Here is a 22,366-nt window from a genome sequence, read left to right as displayed (position 1 = left end):
CTGCCTAGTTGGTAAGTATTAAAATGGAAATGAAGCTTTCAGGAATGTTCCCGGACTGCAAGAATGCCACAAATCTTTGCAGTTATTTCCACGAAGAGGTGGAGTCTGTTCCTTTCCCACTCTCCTTCTCTGCCCTGCCCTTCCCTAGTTAAGCCCATTATTTTGTCTTATCTTGAAAAGCATCAAGGATGTCTTTGTCTTCAAGAAACTGAAACTTAAGTAATTACCATTTTACTAAGTGAGTTTTGCTTTGTCACATACAAAGATTGGAGCTATTCAGTTCCCCTGTTGGTTTACCTGCTCAGCGATGCCGTTGAGAATTCAGTCTTCCTTTTCGTATGGGGAGGGGTTCCCCTGTTGGTTTACCTGCTCAGCGATGCCGTTGAGAATTCAGTCTTCCTTTTCGTATGGGGAGGGGAAGGTGTTATTGGGGAGTAAGAGCATATAGAACTTACCTGAGGTGTTTTATTTGCAAACTAAATAACAGATTCAGAAAATATTGCAATATATATATGTATAACGTGATGACATTTTATAAGGTAAAGACCTTGTAACAATTTCACAGCCCCAAAAATAGAACTTTTACAGCATCGCCCTGCCCCACCCCCAGAAGCCATGTCATGTGCCGCATCCTAAACACTAAGTTTAATTTACCTGTTTTAAAATTTAAATCTATATGTTATCCCCCTCCACTTCCTGCTGCAATCTTTCTTTCTTTATTATTATTTGCTGAAAAACCTGGGCCATTTGTCCTACAGAGTTCCCACCAGTCTAGATTCTGCTGATTGCATATTCACTGCGGTTTAAGCATGTTTCTTCACCCTCTGTATTTCTTGTAAATTAGCAGCTGAATCCGGAGAACTGATCAGACTCAGGTTCAGTCAGACCCGTCAGCAAAACTGTAGTCTGTGTTCTTTTATAAGGAGGCACAGGATATCTAGTTGAATCTCTTATGTTAACAACAATGGGTACTCAATGCCTAGATCCATTAATTCACTGGGAGTAACAAAATGAAGATATCCTAGTTTTATATTTCTGTTTGTTAGTTGGCATACTTTTATAGAGAAATGCTTCCTCACAGCTACTATTTGGTTACCCAGTATGCAGTTCTTATAGGAATCGTGCATAAATATTGATGCTTTTCCATATCAGTTTTTAAGACAATCAATTAGTTTTCCTAACAGTGCCTAAATAGTTTCTAAAAAAAAAAAAAAAATCCTACGTGCTAATGGATTTAAACAAATGACAAATTTCAGTGCACTGTAGTTTTTGCCATTGAAGTGCAAATTGTGCTTTCTTTGGCTAATAAGAGTTCCTCCAATTTGGTCCTTGGTCCTTTTGATACAATAGTCTTTGAAAACTTCTTGCTCTGTCAAATGGACAGATCTTCTTGTACATGGTCTCCCCCTTGTCTAAAATCAGCCACTAGTCATTTCTCCAAGAGCTCTAGTTTGTTTTTGTGGATAATATTTCAAGATCACACTCTTAGTCCTAGATCTTGATTCTACAGATGCTCATTGCTACTGGGTTAGTGATTGCTTCTTGGCCTTTTTAATAGACACAGTTTGAGGAAAAATATATGTATGTGTATATGTTTGTGTCTGTGTGTGTATGCAAATAAAATTTCTCATGAGTTCATATAGATATATTTAACTAAAATTCAGTACAACGGGGCTTTATTTATCTACTTCTATATTACATCTTCGTATATTTTCTTTCATATTGAGAATGTTGGGGATAATAGAATCAAAATATTGCATAATCCACATTATAAATATAACAACCTCAGAATAACAATACGAATGCCACCATACTACCAATATGATTACTAAATATACTTTAAAAAAATTTTTTTTGCATGTGTTTATACTATTTTCTTTCCACCCACCATTATTTTTAATAGTTGTGCTATACCTACGTTGTCAGAGCAGGTAGCCATTGCACACTATACTTGGTTCCTTTTAACTTGCATTGAGCCTTAGTTTTAAAAGTAGTTAGTGCTACCACTAGTCTTTATGTCAATGTCTCTCTTGGTATTTTGCTTTTCTGAAGCATTTTCACTAATAAAATTTTTAGTAAGGATTCATGGGAATGATACTGACTGAGCTCTTTTATGTTGATATGGTTTGTGTCCTTTATACTTGAATAACAATTTTGCTGGATATGAAATTCTTGATTCGCATTTCTTAGAATATCTTAAGCGTGTCACTCCTTCTACTCCTCTCAAATAAATAAGCAAATAATAGAGCTTTTATTTTCTACCATCACGTCTGTTGTATTTTTCTTTTCTCTTTACTCTTGTTGTCACTTCCTTTAACTCATGATGAGGTGGTCGTGGGGACAAGGTAAAATGACTTATTTGTAATCTGCGAAATACCGTATATTATTTCACAGTGATGTAGATAGTGTCCCAACGATGCCTTTCCTTGAACTCTTGACACTGTCATAAGTTCTGTTCTTAAAGCACTGGATAAGTCATGACTCCCTTTACTCAAAAAACTTTTGGTGGTTCCCTCTTTAAAATGGAATTAAGCAGACTCTGTTGCATGGCATTCAGAGTTCTCCTTCTTGAATCCCATTTTTTTCCTCTAGACTTGACTCTCTATACCCCATAGGTTTCTTGTGTAGTGAGCTAACATTGCTCATTGTTCCCTGAGCAGATTGTCCTCATACTGTTTTCTCAGCCACAAAAACTATCCTCCTCCTTGAGGCTCAGCTATGATTTAATTCAAAAACTACCTTCTTTGTGAGGCCTTTCTGAAATCCCCTCAAATCCAAAACAATTGGGGTGTGGTGGGAGGGAGAAGGGAGGGAGAGAAAGGGAGAGAACGTGGGTGTGCTTTGCCAATCCTGGTCCTATAGTACTATTTTTTTTTCCTCTTTTGTAATTATTTTTTGCATGTGTCTCTTAATTACAAAATTAAAGACTCTTAAGAGCAGGATTTTTATTTCTTGCTTGCCTCTGTCTCCCCATAGTACAAAATACATGTTCCAGCTTAAGGTTAGTGTTAGGATGCTGGATTCATTAATCGAATGGGGGTGAATAGGGTAGTCATTATTTCTTCCATTTGAAAAATATGAAAGTTATAAGACTTAATTATAATATGAGCATCATTATAGATTTCAACTTTAAATACTTTCTTAGCAAAAAAAAAAGAAGAGGTTCAAGATGTTACTGTTTTCAATTTAGTCTTTTTCTTGTATTTTAAAAAATAATATGCTACAATATTGATTTGGGCACATGTTTGGATTCCTATATGTAACCAATTTGTTCTTAATGTTAATAGTTCCAACTCAGGATTATCAACATGTTTATTGCCTTATCTTCTTCCTCCTTAAAGGTGGCTACCATCATCTCTTACCGACATAAGGATATTCTGCTTTTTTTTTCCCTATATATCTACTTGATAAAAATTGTTGGCCTATTCTTTGAGTGTGTAAATAAAGATCCATAAGCTAAATCAGTTATTGTTTTAGTAGATAATAATTACTTAACTTCTTTAAAAGTATCTTCATGTTTGTATTCAATACAATTTTCAACTGATTGACTTTGGATATTGATCACTGAAGATTGGCAGCCATCAATTCTAAATGGTTTAAAAGGTTTTATTCTAATACACCTATGTAATTTCTTAATTTAAATACTCATTGCTTTGTTCTCTAGGTTCTTTGAAAATATTTCTTTATGACATTTCCTGTTTGTAAATTGTCAAAGCACTTAAAATTATATAATTTAAAAACTCATAGTGAATATTTTGTGCATATGTATTCCTAAGCAAGTTCATAAGCTTATTGCAATAATCAATTAGAGTGAAAGGCTACCTAATAAATAAAATGGATTCAGTCCATTTTATAGAAGAATCATCAAATAGGGCCATCACTATACATACCTTGACATACACTCATAGGAAACTACCTAAGTGAACTTCAAATGCTATGTTTTTAGGGATTCATTGCCTATATTAAATAGCTGTACTCACTGATAAATAACTGAGATAATTTTTATGCATTTATTTTATCCACGTCATTAAGTCACCAAATAATGTGTTTCACATTTTAAAAAGCACTCTGACTGTAAAACCAGCACCTCAGGGGACCACAATCCCCAAGCATACCATGGTCAGTATTACTCCTTTAATTATGTTATAATGCTGTCTGTCTTTGTTTTATCTTTAAATTTTCCAGTTTCCTACTCTGTGAATATTAACATTTACTTCTATTTTACAATCCCATTTTCTGTGGTGTAGAAGTGAAATACTTCATAAGACTTGATGCAAAGAACTGAGAAAATATAAATAGACCAAACAACAACTTTCATGTTGAGCGTGAGCTTTTCTACTAATTTTAGGGCTTTGGGGGAAGGTTAGTTTTCTCAGGCTCTAAAATGTTTATAGCTAAGAGTACTTGCACCCAGTGAGAGCTGACCTAAAAACTAGCATCAAATATTCTATAGTCATGAAGATGAACAGGAATTCCTCGCCCTGGAAGTGTGCAAAATCTTTGTGATAAGGAAAAGAGTACTTCTTTATTGGATATTCCATGCATAATTCCATTTATCCACAGCCTGTGATTTCTGCAGATCACTCAGTGTAAATGTGCATAATAATCTTTGAAGAAGGACATTAGCTAGCTTTACTGTGGCTAGTACATTAACTGATTTACAAGACGACCATTTTCCCAGAAGGCCTATAAAAGTTTGTTGGGAATTGAATGATGCAGTGAATTAGGTGATATAGAAAACTGTATAAAACCTTTTGAAATGGTTGATTTGATTAATGTCCAAACAACATATTATGCATCCTAATGGGAATTCTGTGTTGTAAAACAGTTAGTATTACTCATTATGCAATATGAGTTCTGATGTTGAGAACAGAATTATGCACATTTGTTAACTTTACGATGCTTCTCTGAACTTTTTTAGGAAGAAGAGCTAGGGATAGGTTTTACTGTGGCTGAGTCAGTTAACTCCTCTGGTACTTAACAACTTTGTAATGGGTTTTGGAGTTGAGAGGCCCTACTTTTATTTTATTTTATGTATGTATTTATGTATGTACGTACATATGTACGTATGTATGTATTTACTTACTTACTTAAGCAATGAGACACTGATTTTTTAGTTGACTTATTCCAGAGTTATAAATGTAGAGAAACCTTAAGCATTAGTTTTTGTTTATCTTGTTCCCTTTAGAGTCAAAAGAACGGATAATGGTTCTGGTAGCTACACAGTTAGTGGTTGAGCCTCAAATCTAATTCTAATCTAGCCTTTCTCAGTCTGTTCTGTCTTTTTCTCCCTTTCTCTTTTTCTCACCTATTTTTTTCAGTAAATATTTGTTGAGCTCTTGTACTGAGGTTAGTAGGAATGGTCAAAATAAAATTCCCTGCTCTCATGAGTTTATATTCTAGTTTAATTCTGTTCTTTCTACTTCAGAGGCTTTTTATTTCTCCATGATACTAAAAAAATAAATAATTTAAAAAATGTTTTGATAGAAATATGATAAAGATTTTAATCATCAGTTAGGTAAAATGAAATATATAGCAAATATTTGAATGCCTCCACAATTAAAGATGGTCTACCTTGGCAAGGAGACATTCATTTATATATTGAGACTATTTTACCTATTGATGATGAACTTATTTCTTTATTATTATTTAGATCTATTTACATATTAATTATTTTACTAAAAAGTGTAAGGAAAGACATCTGTGAAAAGTCTGCTATTTTTTAAAGTTTTTTTTTAAGAAAATAAGAACAAGTAGACTTTTAATTAACAATTCTTTTGGTCTTGGAGTTTCACTTTCATTTTTATGTACTTTATTATATCTGTAACCAACCATATTTTTTGTATCTTTATTCTTTTAACATTATGAGGTAAGCAATTTTTTGTATGTTATTTCAAACACTAGTTTTACTTCTATATGAATTGATGATAGATAAGTTTGCATTTTTGTTAGTTTTCTTTATCTCTTTATTTATTTATACCAATCTGGGATTGTGATTAATAACACTACTGTGACTATGACATGTGTTGGTTCTAAATCTTTATATCGATTCTCAGAAGTGAAATTACTAAGTCAAAGGCAGTGATTATAACTGTAGTTACTGTACATGAAAATCAAAGAGTTGAAAATGAATGAGCACTTCAAATGGGTCAGAAGTTGTATTATGAGTGATAATTTGAAAAAGGGTCACAGAAATTAAATAGAAAGAAATGTAATTCTTTTTATATCTCTTCAAGGAAAAACTCAGAATAGACAGAGTAACAATGACAATAGAGGAAAAGAAACGAGAAGTAGATCAAAGCAGCCCCTTACGAATCCTGTTATTTTTATAACTCCAGGGATTATGATAGCATAACATTTGTCAATCTCTTCTGTTCAAAAAATAATATATGAAATTAATAAGATGAAATAAAATTCATCCATTATCCCATAATGCACAGAGAACCTACCGTTTTAATGCATTTGCTTTGTGTGTATATCTGCATGTTTCTGGTGGGGTGGGGAATTGGATAAGGTGAATAAAATGAGTTCATACTATGTGTATGATTTAATATTCTGCTTTTATTATTTTACACAATGTGAACATTTCTCCATCACTTTTTCAGCTTATACTTAGTGGCTGCATAATATTCCATTCTTCATTCATTCATTCATTCATTCATTAATATTCATCTTGTTTCTACCTTTTTTGGATATTATAAATATTACTTAAGTGAACATTTTAACAAGTAAATTTGGTACTTCTGAGAATGTACTTAGAATAAATACCTATAGCTGGAACTGCTAATTTAAAGAGAATGCCATTTACAGATTTCTGAAATTTATTTGTGTAACCTTTTAAATTTCTATAGCTAAAGTCTCCCATAGGTTATTATGATGCTCTATAACCTTAGACATTTTATCTGGGCCCCAGGTCCCTAATTATTTTTCCTTGTACAAATATATGGCTATCAGACAGTTGAGTTATCAGTGTCACTAACTAAAAGAAATTTTTGAGGGTCCAGAAACAAATGCGATTGCTCAATATTAATTAAATGTCATTATGGTTATTTTATGCTGATTGTATGATTACATGGTGGTTTTAATTACCTCCTCAATAATATGCATGTTTTCTTTTTCTCTCCCAGAGTGCCTTGTGGTTCTCTAAGGATTTACAAATTGTGTGGGCAAAGAATCTGTAATCTTGTAATTTCTCCTACTGTACCTCCCTCCTTCTCTCTCTCTCTCTCTCTCTCTCTCTCTCTCTCTCTCTCTCTCTCTCTCTCTCTCTCTCTCTCCCCCCTCCTCCTCCCCCCTCCCCCTTTCCTCCCTCCCTCTTTCTCCCTGTCTCTCTTCCTCTCCTACTCTCCCTCTCTCCCTCTCTCCCTCTTTCCCTCTTTCCCTCTTTCTCTCTTTCCCTCTTTCCCTCTCCTCCTGCCCCCGCCCGCCTCTGGTTACATGTTATCTTTTCTTTCCGGTGGTGGTCTGGCCAGCCTGAGTATTATAACACGTCTTTCTTCCTTTTTTCCCCTGTCAGTTCCAACTTTAATCTTCATGATGAGAGCACGTATGTATTTGCTCATCTCTCTGGTTAGAGTACAGAAAGAATAAGACTTTGGCAGAATGTCTAAGAAAGATTTTCCCACCTGAACATATTCTGCATCTTTTCCACTTTAAAACTTTTCATTTCCCACAGAGGAACAAAGAATGCAGTTGAGGACACTTCAGAAGCCAGAGTTCTTAGGGAACTTTCTCGGCAGGAAGGCTCAGGGCATTTAATCCCTGATTCTTCCTCATCTCCCCTTTTTTTGGGGCAACAAAGTACACTTGATTTGGGATGGTGAACTGTTGAGTTGAGGTCACCAGTTGGAATGTACTCTGAAGTGAACAGTAGATTTGTATGTAATTTTTAGAATTTTAAAAGGACATCTGCATTTGACTGCAGTATAGCACTCTTTTATGGAACTGTTTATGGCATAAGAAATCTGAATCCCCACATTTTACCTAACTCAGCTTCTTAGGGTCTGTATGTGGATGGGGAGCTCTTAGGCTTGGTTCTGAGGACTTGGATAAGGTTCGACTGGTGGAGAGGGAAGGGCATCCTTGGAGAATAAGTCATGGTGAGTTTTTTTACTCTGCCTGGAGCACAAGGCTTAGTTGCTGAATAATGTATGTTTAATATATGTCGAATGACTTCTAGATTTATAAAGGCTATAACAGTATATCCTCGTATATTGCATTTTACTGTCATCTCTACCAGGAGGAGCACAAGAAAAGATGAAACTGAGAAGTAACCTTTACTTCTTCTAGTCAGAATGGGAAAAGTTAAGGTAGCAGAAGATAATGAAACTATTTGTTAAAATGAGGTTTTTGGCTTCTCTGTGTGATTTCATTTATTTATACCCCTCCAGATTTCCATCAAGAACTGAATTCAGGGTGATGTTACTTGACATATTATATAAAAGTGTTGTACATTGTTATACGTATACAGATGGGGTTATACACTCAGGCTCTAAATTATGCTAAAAGATCAATACCATATAGAAAACTGAATAAAAATAGTGATTAGGACAGGAACTAGTACAGATAACATGAATACATATCTTATACTATTTTCCAGGCAAAGGTGATGTATTTGGAGACATCTTCTGGAAGGAAACCACCCTTGCTCACGCCTGTGCCAATGTCCGGGCACTGACGTATTGTGACCTTCACATCATCAAGCGAGAAGCTTTACTCAAAGTCCTGGATTTTTATACTGCTTTTGCAAACTCGTTCTCAAGGAATCTCACTCTTACTTGCAATCTAAGGAAACGGGTATGTTGTCTGGATCTACTTCCCCTTATTAATATCCAGAGGGTTAATGTGTCATGCTCTATTAGCGGAAGAGTGGAAAAGTTATTTTGTAGCAGTGCATTCCAAGCAATGTAAAGTAACTTAATTTTCTTTCTCTTTTTTTATATTTCATTTACTTTTTAAGGGGGAAAAGCCCCTGAGTACATGGATAAAGACTTGAATCATTATAATTTCGGATGCAAAATAAAAAAGACTAGCAGAAACAAACTGTACTATAATGTAATTAGTGAGTTTTGAGGGTTTATAATACTGCCTTACAATTAACATTAGTATCTCTCTATTATCTGGATTTTTTTAAGCTGGTAAGGTTAATCAAACTGGTTGCCTATTTTATACTCCTGACTCTATTTAAACTTTCCTCTTTTAATAATCATTCATAAGGCTTGCTCCCCATTAATTCTTTCAAGCACAGTATCTCAAAAAATAATTAGCCATACTTATATACCTACAAATAGGTATAGGAATCCTTTATTTGTACTGCTGCTGCAAATATAATCTTCATCGCCATTTTCCTTTTTATCGATGATGTGACAAAATTTAATTTGCATAAAGAAATATCCTAGCTCTGATTTATAGATCATTGGACATTGTCTAGGGATCTTTTATTGCCAAGAATGAAATACACATTGGATAACTACACTGAAGGAATTTCATGTATAATGATTGCCTGTCTACTCTGGTGAAATATTTTGAAATAACGAGCCTTCTCTTCCACTACTCCATTAAGTAGAACCTTCCCTGTACTTAACGTGGAAGAGAAAAAATCAAGCCAAGAGACAAATTAACATCTTTACTGTAGCAACAGAGAAATAAACATAAGCAAGTCATTGTAATTCCCTGCTTGGGGTTCTAAAAGAAGATAAGACTACAGTAGTCATGTTCATAGTAGGTATGTCACAATATTTGGTCTATATTTGAATAGCATTTTTAGTTTACATTTTTCTTAATAGTTATTGAACAACCTGCAAAACAAAATGTGCAGAGCTGTCTAGGTTACAAAGACTAAATACAGAGTCTTTATGTCAAAGAGCTTACAGTGAAGTGTGAACATCATGTGAAACACAGATTTGTGAAACGTGTTTGTGTAAGTAATTGGTAGTGATGTATGTGGAAGAGAGGTGCCAAATATGAACTAAATAGGGAACTTTCTTGCTTGTTTGTCAGGAAGCTATGAGTCCCTTTTATTATTAAGCAGAAATATGTCTCCTTTGGTTTATGTTCAACCTTTTCCAATGAGAAAATTCCTCTTCTACGAGGCAGCCTGTGAGATATTTGAAACTCTTATATCTTAAGTCTTCTCCAATCTAAATTTTGCCATTTTTGTAATCTTTCCACATACTGCAAGATTACTGAAACCCCTATCCATTGTTGGACAGTACTCAGGACAGATCTTATTTGTCACTGTCCTCCTCAAAATGTTGTTTACAAAGAATCTCATCTGATGTGTATATATTGCTGTGTGTGTGTGTGTGGGGGGGGAACAATTATTTTCCCTTCAAAACACACAAGGAAACTCAGGCCCAGAGGGACTAATATCAGATCACCAGTTGACATATTTGCAACGCAAGGACTCAAAGAGAGATCATTAAGAATTCACCAGAAGAAAATAAATTTTGGTTCTTCAAATGAGTTCATCACAAAACTCTGTTGCCTCTTTTTTTTCCATATAACTGAGCATGTACTCATCACACACACACACACACACACACACACACACACACACACACACACACACACACACACTGATTCTAAGACCTGAATGCACATACTAGCATGGCTGCCTTTAGATGAAGGAAATTCGTGTAGTTATTTTTAAGGGGACCTAGGAATGGTGCACCTGTTGCTGCAGGTACCAGTGCCTGTTTTTTTTATAAATAATTCAACCTTTTTTGTAATTGAGGGATAGTCTCAATACCTTAAAAAATGTGGGGATAGGTATATTGTCAATCAGGAAAAAAAATAGACTCATAAAAAAGATAAATTGAGAAAATATCATTCAATGATTCATGAGAATAACTACCACTTTGAGAGCCTATTTTATAGCCATGCACTTTAACATTTTTACATATAATAACTAATCTTGTTAAATGTCAGTGGGCCATAGATGAGGCAGTAGAATCTCTATTTCATCGATGAGGAGGTTGAACTTCTGAGAATAGGAAAGCTAGTTACCAAATACATTATGGGTAAGGGTCTAGATTTGAATCCTCTCTATCTGAGTCTAAAACTCATATTCTTTAGACTACACCCTGTTGTTTCGGCTTGTCAAAGTAGCTGACATTTTTATTTTTTATCTCACAGACATACTCTCAACAATTTATAGAGTTTCTTATTCACTCAATCACTTTAACTTCATTCCCAAATGAGCTATTAATAAAAAAAAATTTTTTGTTTTTATTGCTCTTATTATAAGCAAGTTTGCAATGAACATTTGTTGTATGTTCTTGGTATGCTACTGATATAGTTGTCATAACCATTAATTAAAGGCATCCTTCTAGTAAGTCAAAGGAGCATATTTGGAAGCTAGATTTCAGCCATTATAGATTACAGCTCTGGCCATATGAGTAGATAGGGTGGCTCAGCGGAGAGATTTGTGTAGCGTGCAGTTCTCAGTGGCTGCAATAGGGAAGAATATCATAGCATTTCAGCTGCTCGATTTCATCCCCATTAAGGAAAAACAAGATTTTAGTTATGAAAATAAGTTATAAGTTCCCACTAACTATCCTTCAGTCCCTTTATATATAATGCTAGAATTGGAACTGGTAATTTCATCCAACGACTAGAGCAGGGGTTGGCAAACTTTTTTTGTCAAAGACCAGAAAGTAGATATTTTAGGATTCGAGAACCATATAGTCTCTGTCTCAGTTGTTCAACTTTGTTATTCTAATGTGGAAACAGCTGTTTTAGCTCAGGCTGCTATAACAAAATACCACAGACTGGGCGGCTTAAACAATAGCAAGTTATTTCTCACAGTTCTGGAGACTGGAAGCCTAAGATCAAGGTGTTGGCTAATTGAGTTCCTCAATAAGGGCTCTTCTTTTCCTAGCTTGCAGATGGCTGCCTTCTCACTGTGTTCTCATGGCAGGAAGAGAAAGAGAGAGGGAGGGAGGGAGAGAAACCAATCTCTCTGGTGTCTCTTTTTATAAAGGCACTAATCTCATGAAGACCTCACCCTCATTACCTCATTTAAACCAATTTACCTTTCTTACATATCATCACGTTGGGGAGTAGGGGTTCAACATATGAATTTTTCCTGGGGGAAGGAGGCACAATTCAGTCTCCAGCAGGAGCCAAAGATAGCATGTAAATAAACGAACATGCCTGTGCCTCAGTAAGACATTATTCACAAAAACAGGTGGCTTTCCATTGTCTGTAGTGTGTATCAGTTGCTGAAAATGGAGGACTAGAAGTTAGATGGAGATGATAAATGGGTCTGCAAACAGAATCCTTTCCCCTTTATTAGAAAACAAATCTCTACCACTAGCCAGCCAGCCAGAGGGTTATCATGAAATGGAAAATGATATATGTAAGGAATGGTTACACACACACACACACACACACACACACACACACACACACACACACACAAGAGGGGTTATAGGAGCAAGGTAAATAATACCCGTGAGTGAGACAAGGCTTATGTAGCTGTGAAGAGTTCACAACCTACACGAATGAGGTGGCTGCTACTCATTCTGGTTGCACGTTATCTTGCTGGAATGTCGGTATTGCTTGATCTGCATATTTTTCCCTCAGAGAATCCAGAAGTATACATTTTTATGTGACTAATTTGCTTTTTTTTTTTTTTTTTAATACTGTGGTTAAACAAAGCAAGTCTGCCTCCTCTTGGTCCAGTAGTTTGTGAACTGAGTGAAATGATTTAATGAATCCCTGACCTCATGATACTAGAAGCCTGAAGTTTTTACCTGAGAGCTGTAAATCTGGATGAGAAAAGTTATTACATCTTTATTTTCTTTAATTTCTAAGTGAAATTTAGCTTTGCCTTCAATTATGAAAGTTGGTAACAAGCTACAGTATTATTAATACCAAAAGAAATCAACAGTTTCATGTAATATTATGTTTATTGAAGACATGCGGAAACATTATTTACGCTCATCATTACTTAGTTATTATGGTAGTTATTAGACCTGCTGCTAGATGATCTTATTGTGTTAATAAAAAAGCATATAGATAACTGTCTTGTGAATTAATACTGGAAGTTAATATACTGTGTTTCCTTTGCAATAGTATTATTTTATTTTGTGCATTTAAAGCAACTCTTTTGAAATGAGGCCTATTCCACAAGCTTTACTGGACCGCTGGGGAGTAAGACCCCCCGTACAAGAGTCAAAAACTAAACTAAGTTGACCAAAAGATTTGGTTAGCATATTATTTTTCAATAATAAGAACACAATTTCATAGTTTCAAATAAGTGTAAATACATTTAGAAAGGACATAGGACAGCAAGAGAAGGGTTGACTCTCTTGCTGACTTTATTTGTGTATTTATTTCCTTAACCAGTTTTAAGATCCTCTTTTCCAAAATGACAAAATGGTGTTTATTAACTTACGGCCGAGCTCTCAGGTATGGCTCTGAGAAGGCAAGCGGCACATCCAGCACAAGTGACATCTAAATTTTAAAGTACTCTAATTATACTTTAAAAGTAGTTGTTGTGTTTCTGCTCATTCTGCCTAGTTGTTATACAATGATGTTTGTCCTTTGTGTAAAGGAGTTAACATAGCAAGTATGATTACTGTGTTTTGAAAGACCTCCTTATCAAGTGGACACTTGGCTGGCCTCTGGGACCTTGAATATCAAGAGGGTTCCACCACTTTAACTGATAAGCATGGCTTACTGTGCCTACACTCTTTATTCATACATGTGGTTTATGCTAAACATTTACTTTCCTTCCGGGAGTCTAGAATTTTGGCATGTGCGAAGCATTGAGTTCCTAGTGAGCATTCCTGGTGGTGACATTTTATATGTCACTACTTGTTGCTGTAGGAATTAGGGAGAGGATCATAGGAGACTTGTACTTAACTTCCCCTGGACTTCGCCCGTGCACCCTTTTCCTTTCTAAGTTTGCTTAGTATCTTTATTTTATGCTGTAGTTAAGTCAAAACCTTGACTATATGTTAAATCCTGTGAGTCCTCCTAGTGAATCGTCTATCCTGGGGGTGGTCGTAAGGACCACCAGTTTTCCATATATAAAGGATGGTAAGAAATCTGTATTCTCTGAGGTCCTCAAACCTGCAGATATCGTGGTAATTTCACTGTAACATTTTTTTTGTAATAGATGCTGAAACCTAAAGATATTATGTTTTATGAGAATAAAGGAATTAAGTATTTTTAAATTGGTGGGTATATTTGTCCATGAGGCTGTCAGAAGAATTTGTTTCCTTGAAACCTACAATAAATGCTACATTTTCACTTATAGCAACATTAACTATGGCTCGGGTTTTTAATTATTTCAAAATATTTCCTTCATTTTCAAAATAGCAAGAATGTATTTTTCTCCAGGTTAACTGTTTTAATAGGATGAGTAAGGGGTTTTATTTGTTATTTTCTGTACCTCTTCTGATGAGACACTTTGATAAAAAGTATGGCGCAGAAAGTCTTGACTGGCTCAGTGTGTGTTTAGCATACATCTGTCATGCCCATACTACGTTAACTATGGCATAATGGAGATAAAAGGCCGAGTGCCTGCTCTCCAGAAGCCTGTAGTCTAGTGAGGGAATCAGATGAATAAATCATAATAGAGTCAGATGAGAGGGCTCCCCTCGGGGCACAAAGGGGGCATAGTGGAAATGAATCTAATTTGTCCCAGGGGAGGAGACAAGGAAGGGTTCTAGAAAGAGAGGCTGGAGTTGAAATTTTATTTCAAACAGAGAAATAGTCTAGAGCAAGGAAGGATCTTCTATATTGTCTTGTCCAACTTATTTTCTTTATGGAAACTGAGACCAAGAGAATTATATGGCTTGCTCAAGTTCACTTAGCTAGTTAATGGCAGAGGTGGGATTGGAATCCAAGAGCTTTGAATTCCATACTGGCTGTATTTTTGATGTTTAGCTTAGATTAGAAGCCTTGTGTAGGAGACTGAGTAAAATGCAATATTGGATTGGGTTCATTTTTAGTAGGGAAGAAGGAAAGTATATGGCATGAGTTTGCATGTGATTGATTCATAGATTGATTTTGGTGTTTTTCACACCACGGTTCACAATATAATTGACAGTGGAGCCAAAAAACAGTGTTCTTGAACAGGACTCCCAATCTCAGCATGAGCCAATGTATATGGTGTGGGCGCGGTAGGTATGCCACTTGCATTGCAAAAGATCTTGTTTTCATAAAAGCATGTAGCTTCCATATTTGTACTGTCAAGAAGTGTTACTGGATATGGTAAAATCTTGCCTTGCTGATAATACCATGTGCTAATATACTCTTTGCTGTACTTTTAAAGTATTCTTGTCAGTACTTTGAAAAACTATCCTGGGTGCTGCACTACTAAGTATATGCGTATATAAAAAGAAAATTTCTCACATTAAACAAAACTCCTATTTTTTCATTGTTATATTTTATTTTTTTAAGAGGTTTGCACTTTCACATTAGAAGTTATGAAAAAAATGTTGACAGGTTTACTGCCAAATGTAGAAATTATGAGTTCTAAAAATGTTAGTTGATAAAAAAAAAGGAAGAAAGGAAGGAAGAAAAGAAAAAACTAGTGTTTCTGTATAGAATTAGGAAAATCTGAGACCTGCTTGACAAGAGGAAGCAGGCATAGAATGAGCTGGTATTAAGAATAATTCTTTGTTAGGAATAAGAACTAAGATTACAATATGGCCAATTCCAAAAACTCAAAAATATTGATAACTGAAACTTGGAAAAAAAAAACAGCTAAGATTGAATAATGTCAATACCTGCTAAAGTTATGTAATAAAGTGCGCTTCTCTTTAAAAGACCATATCTGTTATATTAATGTTTATAACCCCCTCTCTTAGGTTCAGATTAAGAGTGGTTGTGGCCAGAGAATTATTGCATCTTGTCATTCCATGGTTCTGTTGAATTTGTTGCTGGTGCAATCAAAATTTCTAAGCCAGATGGTTTTAGAGAAAATGTTTCTAGTACATCTACTCTTATCACAGAGTACAGACCATTGAACATTAATCAGAAGTGATGCCACACTGACGTTTTTCCTTTAGTTGTGGTCTCAAGAAATGGCTTCATTGTTGCCTCAGAGACCCATCTAATTTATGGCTTATGCTCCTTTTTTTCTGAACATCTCTGTACCCCTCAGTTCAAATGCAGGCTAACCTGGGACACTTCAACAATATTCATTTAACTCCTGTATTAGTCTGCTCAGACTGCCATAATGAAATGATTTAGATGAGACGGTTAAACAGAAATTTATTTTCTCACAGTCCGGAGAGTAGAAGTTCAAGATCAAGGTATTGGCAGGTGTTGTACGGTAAGAACGCTCTCCTCGGGTTGCAGATGGTTGCTTTCTCACGGTAAGTAAGCTCACACTGCCTTTCCTCTGTTCACGCACACTGGGGAAAGAACTCTCTGGTGTCTCTTCTTATAAGGACACTAATCCTATTGGGTCAGTGCCTCACTCTTTTGACTTTCTTTAGCCTTAATTGCTTCCTTAGAGGCTCTGATCTTCAAATGCAGCCACACTAGGGTTCAGGGCTTCAGCATTTAGAGGACGAAAACATTCAGTCTATAACAACCCCGTTTTCTTGTTTGTTTGTTTTTAAATTAAATGTGAAGAATAAGTTTGAGAAATATTCTAAAACAAAACAGCTGAAATGGGTCTGTATTATTGGGTATGTGTAGTCACATCAGCATTCGATATTGATTTTTGTAACTTTTGGGCAATTTGTAATTATCAATACCAGCAAATATTCTCATACTCCTACAGCGGTTTAAGAAAAGATTCCCATTTAAACTTGAACATTTTTCTCCAAAAATAATCAATACAAATTTTAAGTTGGAAAAACAGACCATAGAGGTACTTATAGAGTTCCTTTTACCCTATGAAGCCAGAGTCCTGTCCCACAGATGGCACTGTTCTTAAGGAGAAAGCACTTAAAGCCCCTGGCAATTTTATGGATAAGCGTAGCACCAATCTATATTTTTAAGTGTCAGGAGTAAGAAACAGTGGTTTAGGCTCACTCTTGCATTAGAATGGGCTCTGAACTCAGTAACCCTCTCTTGCCAGAAAGCATTCTTATCATGGAGACTCCAGCAGCACAGAATTTTTTTCTGCGATCAGTGAAGCATCTCTATAGCCATGACCTTTTGTGGATAGAAAACATACTGGAATTGATTATCAAACAGGCCTAGAGTACCTATTTGGTGTACATGTGTTGCAGACTGTATGTATTTTGGGAGTCAATACTGGCATATTTGGAGAAATGGTTTAGGAAGGTGATAATGGGAGTTTGAACTTCACTGTGTTTTGTCTTCTCCTGCCTCCCACACTGGCGCGTGAGTGAAACCAAATATGGGAGCACACGCATTCCAACAATCCATAATTTTTTTATCCCATGAAAAATATATCACCAAAACATTGTTCACACTTGGAACAAAAGATAATATGGTCTCCATAAAACTCTGAAGTATTCCATACCTGTGCTTACTTTTCTCATAGCACAGGTTGTGATACTATGGTTTCCTATTTGCTTTTTTGTTTTTTCAACTAAACAATGAACTCCACAGAGTAGATATTTTCTGTAATCCCTTTATTGCCAATAACCAAAATAGTGCTTGCTATATAATTGAATGAAGATATCAGAGAATGAATGAAATATAAATCAGATATGCTACTCAGCACAGTTTTTATCATCCCTGATTAGAATATTCACTGTTCTCCAGAAAAATAAATTATACCCTTGACGACTTTGGCAAAGAACCTCATGAAATAGGATTATGAAAATGACCACTACTAATTAGTGGTAAATCACAATTAGAGTTAACTTCCAGCTGTAGTTTCTAACCTGAAGACTGTGCCACAAGGCAGCAGCTTGCCAAGTGCTTTCAGAATAGTACAGCAATTTTGACAGCACTGCTGCATGAATTAAGATCACCTGATGCCAGGGGCCCTGATTACCAGAATAGTACCTTACTCTCCTTCTAAAGGGCTTTGAAGAGCAAACATTTTTCTCTAGTTTCCTTGGAAGAATCTGCCTACCACACTGGACTCTGGGCAAAGTAGTTACAACCCTCATTACCTCAGCTGATCATCAGGATTATAAATTCAGTGCAACTACTGGCCTTGCTGGCTGTTGCTCTGCTTGTGTGTTATGGTTTGCAACTTTCAAACCTCCAACCAACCTCAGCTACCTCAAAACAGATGTATCTCACTGCCTGGCAGTTTACACAGCATTATCTCATTGGAGCTTCAAATCAGTCCTGTAGGGAAGTGAACTAAGAGAGTTGAGGTGAGTTGCTTATGGCCAAATAGCTGATAGTGGCTCCGAGGTTCCAATCTTGGTTTCCCAGCTCTGAGTTCGCTCTCATTCCACTGATGGTGGTTGAAAGAGGCTGCCTGTCAGCCATTCCAGAAGTTTGTCGTGTGCACGTAGATGAAGCAGAGACCTAATTATGCAGGCATTTGAGCCTTTAAGCTGCTTCTATTTAAGTCTGTTGGTCTGCTTCCAGACAGAACATCAATGTTTCCACATTTAGTTACCGGGACATAGGTTTACAGATCCCTCACTCTTGAATAATGCCGCCAAACCAGTGATTTAAGGGCAGAGCTTCCCAAGTTTCAGTGTGGGGACTGGATTCAATTATTTACCAACATACTCAACAGTAAGTTATGCTGCCTGTTTGACAGCTCCTCTTTTCAAAACTAGAGTTTATTCTGATTGCAATAAAATATGTATTTTAATAGGAAACGAGAAGGAAATGAATAAACCTTTAGTGGACAAAGAGTATCTAACATAATATAAGAAAGTAGACATTTTATAAGTTATTTTTCTTGGGAATCCTCAAGGTATCCGGCAGTCTGCTTTCAAGTGAATTGCTTTAGATTTGTTTTTGTTTTTGATTTTGTTTTTTTTTTTGGGGGGGGGGCTTGAATCCTGTCTTTCATAGCTGGATACCAGACTGGTCATTTCTAATATGTCTACCACGTCTTAATTCTCAGCAATTAATATTTTACAAAGGGCTACTGAAAGCATGATCCTATATCACACCATTTTCATTTAAAGGAAATACTTTTGAATTAAGAAGCACAGATTTTTATTATGACTGATATGTATGTATTATTTTCTTCCCTGATGCCTTTTAGTATTGATTTGAATTGGAATACATGCAATTTTTTTAATATACTAACTTCTTGACTTCTTATGTCTCTTTTTACTACTCTCGTCTGGAAAAAGAAGTCAGTGGATATTATCTGTGGTTTAAAAATATATGTATTTATATATTAAATGTGTATATATAAATATTTATATATATAAAATATTAAATTTGGATCTGTTTATGGACCTGCATTTTAATATATTTTTGGGCAGAGTTCTTTTGGAGGGTTTCCTCCCTTCTCAACCCCCATGATGACACCAAAATTTGATCATGTAGTTTGTCATTGTAGGGAATTCTTCATTCACTCTTTGAGCTGAATCTACTGACTCAGTATTTTTCTGTCCTCTGAGGTACCTAAGAAAATCTACAGTTCAATAAACATGTATTCAAAAGGCTTCCATGCTGCTTCTGAGGAGTAGCTTTGTAACACTTTAAGCAGGAGATATTTTGAGAAGCATTTGGTTATTTATTCAAAGGAGGGATTTCAAGACGTTTACAGTGAAGTCAGTATTCCTGTGAATTCAGACTATTGCCAGAAAAGTAAAATAAACATTGTAGGAAAATATATCAATTTATATAGAAGGCATTTTAAAGTATTGTATACATTTCGCAAATGAACATAGAGACCGCTCTGTGGTTATATTGAATTCTTAGTAGTTGACTATTATGGCCAAAATTGCATCTGCCTTCCTAGAATGCCATTTTTTTTCCCCAGCTGGGAGGTGTATTTCATAGATTTTGACATTCTAATCAAGTGATCTTTTCCCAAAGTAATCAAATCAAGTCATTCTACTAAATAGCCAGAGACACTCAGATAACCCAGTGAGGCTACAGTAATTTCTCTCAGAGAAAGTCATTCACTTTATGCCTCTTCTTTCTGAATCAGGTTACATCTGATTCACCCAGCATTTTTTAGAAGTTGGCATTTGATTTCACTGCGTCATTCTATGTCCATAGTTTTATCCTTTTTAGAGTGATGTCCTCTGTAGAAGTTCAGCAGAGGTGCTGTCCCTCAGGAAACAAGCAATCAGAATGGGAATTGCAGAGTAAAAACTCATCCGCTAATTCTGCACATAGAAGCAGCCAATTTCCCCTAAGAACAGCACACAGAGCTAATGCGGGGTATTAGACCCTGTCCAGGAATTTGTTTTCCTCTTTTAACAGGTTCCTTAACAACTACTTTAGATATTGTCGTGGGCTACATTATAATCCCAGCACATTAAATGGGTACTATGTCACACAGGTCCTTTGAAAGTTAGTTTCCCATGACAAGATGATACGTACCCGCCCCACTTGAGTAAAAAAAAAAAAAAAAAGTGTTTCTTAATATCCGGAAATTCAGAAACTAGAATGTGGCATGACCTACTTAGCCATTGTAGAGTGTGCTATTACATGGGGAAGGATCTGTGGTGCCAGCAAAAAAGCAAGAGATCAGATCCAGCCTGCAGGATTTATGACTCCGTAGGATGAGGCCGACTGCCTGCTTGTTAACGGTAACATTCCCACACCTGACAGTCACCAGGTGGCTTGTTACTGAAATTACACATCAGGAAGACTTTCTCTGTAGGCTGCTGGGAGTGGGGAGGGAGGTAGGAAGCAAAGAAAGTGCCTGATAAGGCCTGTTTAATGCAGCTTCAGCAGACTTTTCCAAAGTGTTTGCAGAGAAGGTCTGAATATGGACATTGGGTCTCCTAAGAAAAACTTGAGAGTAGATTTGAATTTGGTAGCTTTGCTAAGCTGAAAAATCTCTGTTGTTGGGTTCCTATGCTGCTCAGCACATTCTTCTAGAGGGGGGTTTTCTTATTGTGGACCAGCAATTCTATGGAGCTTGGCAACTTAATGAAGCTTAAACAATGCAGGGAGAGGTACAGGGAGAGGGAGAATGTTAAGCTCTTAAAGCTGGAGAAATGTCTTCTCTCTCATATATTCAAATGCTTTTTGCACTCCAGCACTCCAGAGACATTTATTGATTGAATACTGAGTGATAATATTGCAGAGTTCATTAATTTAAAGCAATGCTTCTTCCCTTTCTGGCAGTAGATCTTGATACCCATGGGGGAAAGTAGCAGAAAAGAGGAAAAAAGAGGTATCTGATTTATTCATTTTTTAAAATTCTGAAAATCACTGGGATCATTTCAAATGTATTTTTAATAAGAATTTACAACGATTACATTTTTGAGGAATTAGAAAAATGTTTGGGAAATTAAAGGTAAAAAAAAATTAGACTTGCCATTGGATTGCTATGAACAGATACCATTTAATTGGTTAAAACTTGCCCAAAAATTATAAGGAGAAATGATAATATTTGGGATTCTTCAGGAGGTACCTGAATTCTTTCTTTTTCAGCATTAGGCATTCAATTTAGATGAACCTCTAGTTGTTGTTTTGGTGAAGGAAAAAAGAAGAGATGTGTCCCAAACACATGCTTCTTTTCTCTTAGCAACTATAGGCAGGAGAAGTGGACCACAGCTTCCACCCAAGTCAGAAACAGAAAGCAATCCTGTGTATACCTATGTTCAAGTAGCATCCATACTTTTTCCTAGGGAATGGTCCAAGACCTGTCTTTATAAAGATTAGAACTCCATCTCTGGAGATTCAAGTGTGTGATCTTGGACATGAGTATACTCACTGTGTCTCAGTTCATATATCTATAAAACAAGATTAATAATAGTCAATAAATATGGGAGTGCCTCTTAAGTACCGGGTGATTTTCTAAATGCAGAATGAATAGGGGTACAGAAAATAGATATGTTCCCTGTCCTCATGGGTTTTAGGGTCTAGTACTACCTCATAGAGTTATTGTGAGTATTAAGTGCAGAGACTACCCCACGTGAGGTCTTAGTGAAGGCTGGCAGTGATGATGGCAATGATGATGGTGACGAAGATAGTGACGAAGATGTGTTTTGTAAGTGGCAGTGCCAGACTGGTGCTCAAGATTCTCTCTAAATATTCTAATAAGAAGAGAAAGTCAGGCTCTAGTCTCAGTGTCACTGGAGTCTGTCCATCACTGATGATAATAAAGAGAAATGTTAACAAGTTACCGAGGTCTGATCTCTTTAGAAACTAGAAACCCCCTCTTATAAGCCAAATGTAAATGTAGTGGCAAGGAATTCTATCTCAGTAATGGAATGTGCTGAGAATTGTGGAAATAAATACTTGTACACTTGCCCAGAATATTGTCGAGTTTTCGCAAAGGAAATGCTTACTTTCTACTGTTAACAAGAAG

The 22,366-nt window shown here is 36.0% G+C and overlaps 1 protein-coding gene across 1 annotated transcript in view; it reads left to right on the top strand.

The window, feature by feature from the left end:
- KCNH5 (potassium voltage-gated channel subfamily H member 5) overlaps nucleotides 1-22,366 on the top strand; it is a 251,229-nt gene that overhangs the window by 190,277 nt on the left and 38,586 nt on the right. Inside the window, exon 10 of the mRNA XM_016141793.2 lies at nucleotides 8,600-8,796. Coding sequence (XP_015997279.1) covers nucleotides 8,600-8,796 — 197 coding nt within the window. The remainder of the gene's footprint in view (nucleotides 1-8,599; nucleotides 8,797-22,366) is intronic.

The sequence above is a fragment of the Rousettus aegyptiacus genome, unplaced genomic scaffold (genome assembly GCF_014176215.1).
Source record: "Rousettus aegyptiacus isolate mRouAeg1 unplaced genomic scaffold, mRouAeg1.p scaffold_m13_p_3, whole genome shotgun sequence".
Lineage (NCBI taxonomy): Eukaryota > Metazoa > Chordata > Mammalia > Chiroptera > Pteropodidae > Rousettus > Rousettus aegyptiacus.
The sequence above is the reverse complement of the archived record's forward strand: the minus strand, read 5'-3'. Positions and strand labels throughout refer to the sequence as shown.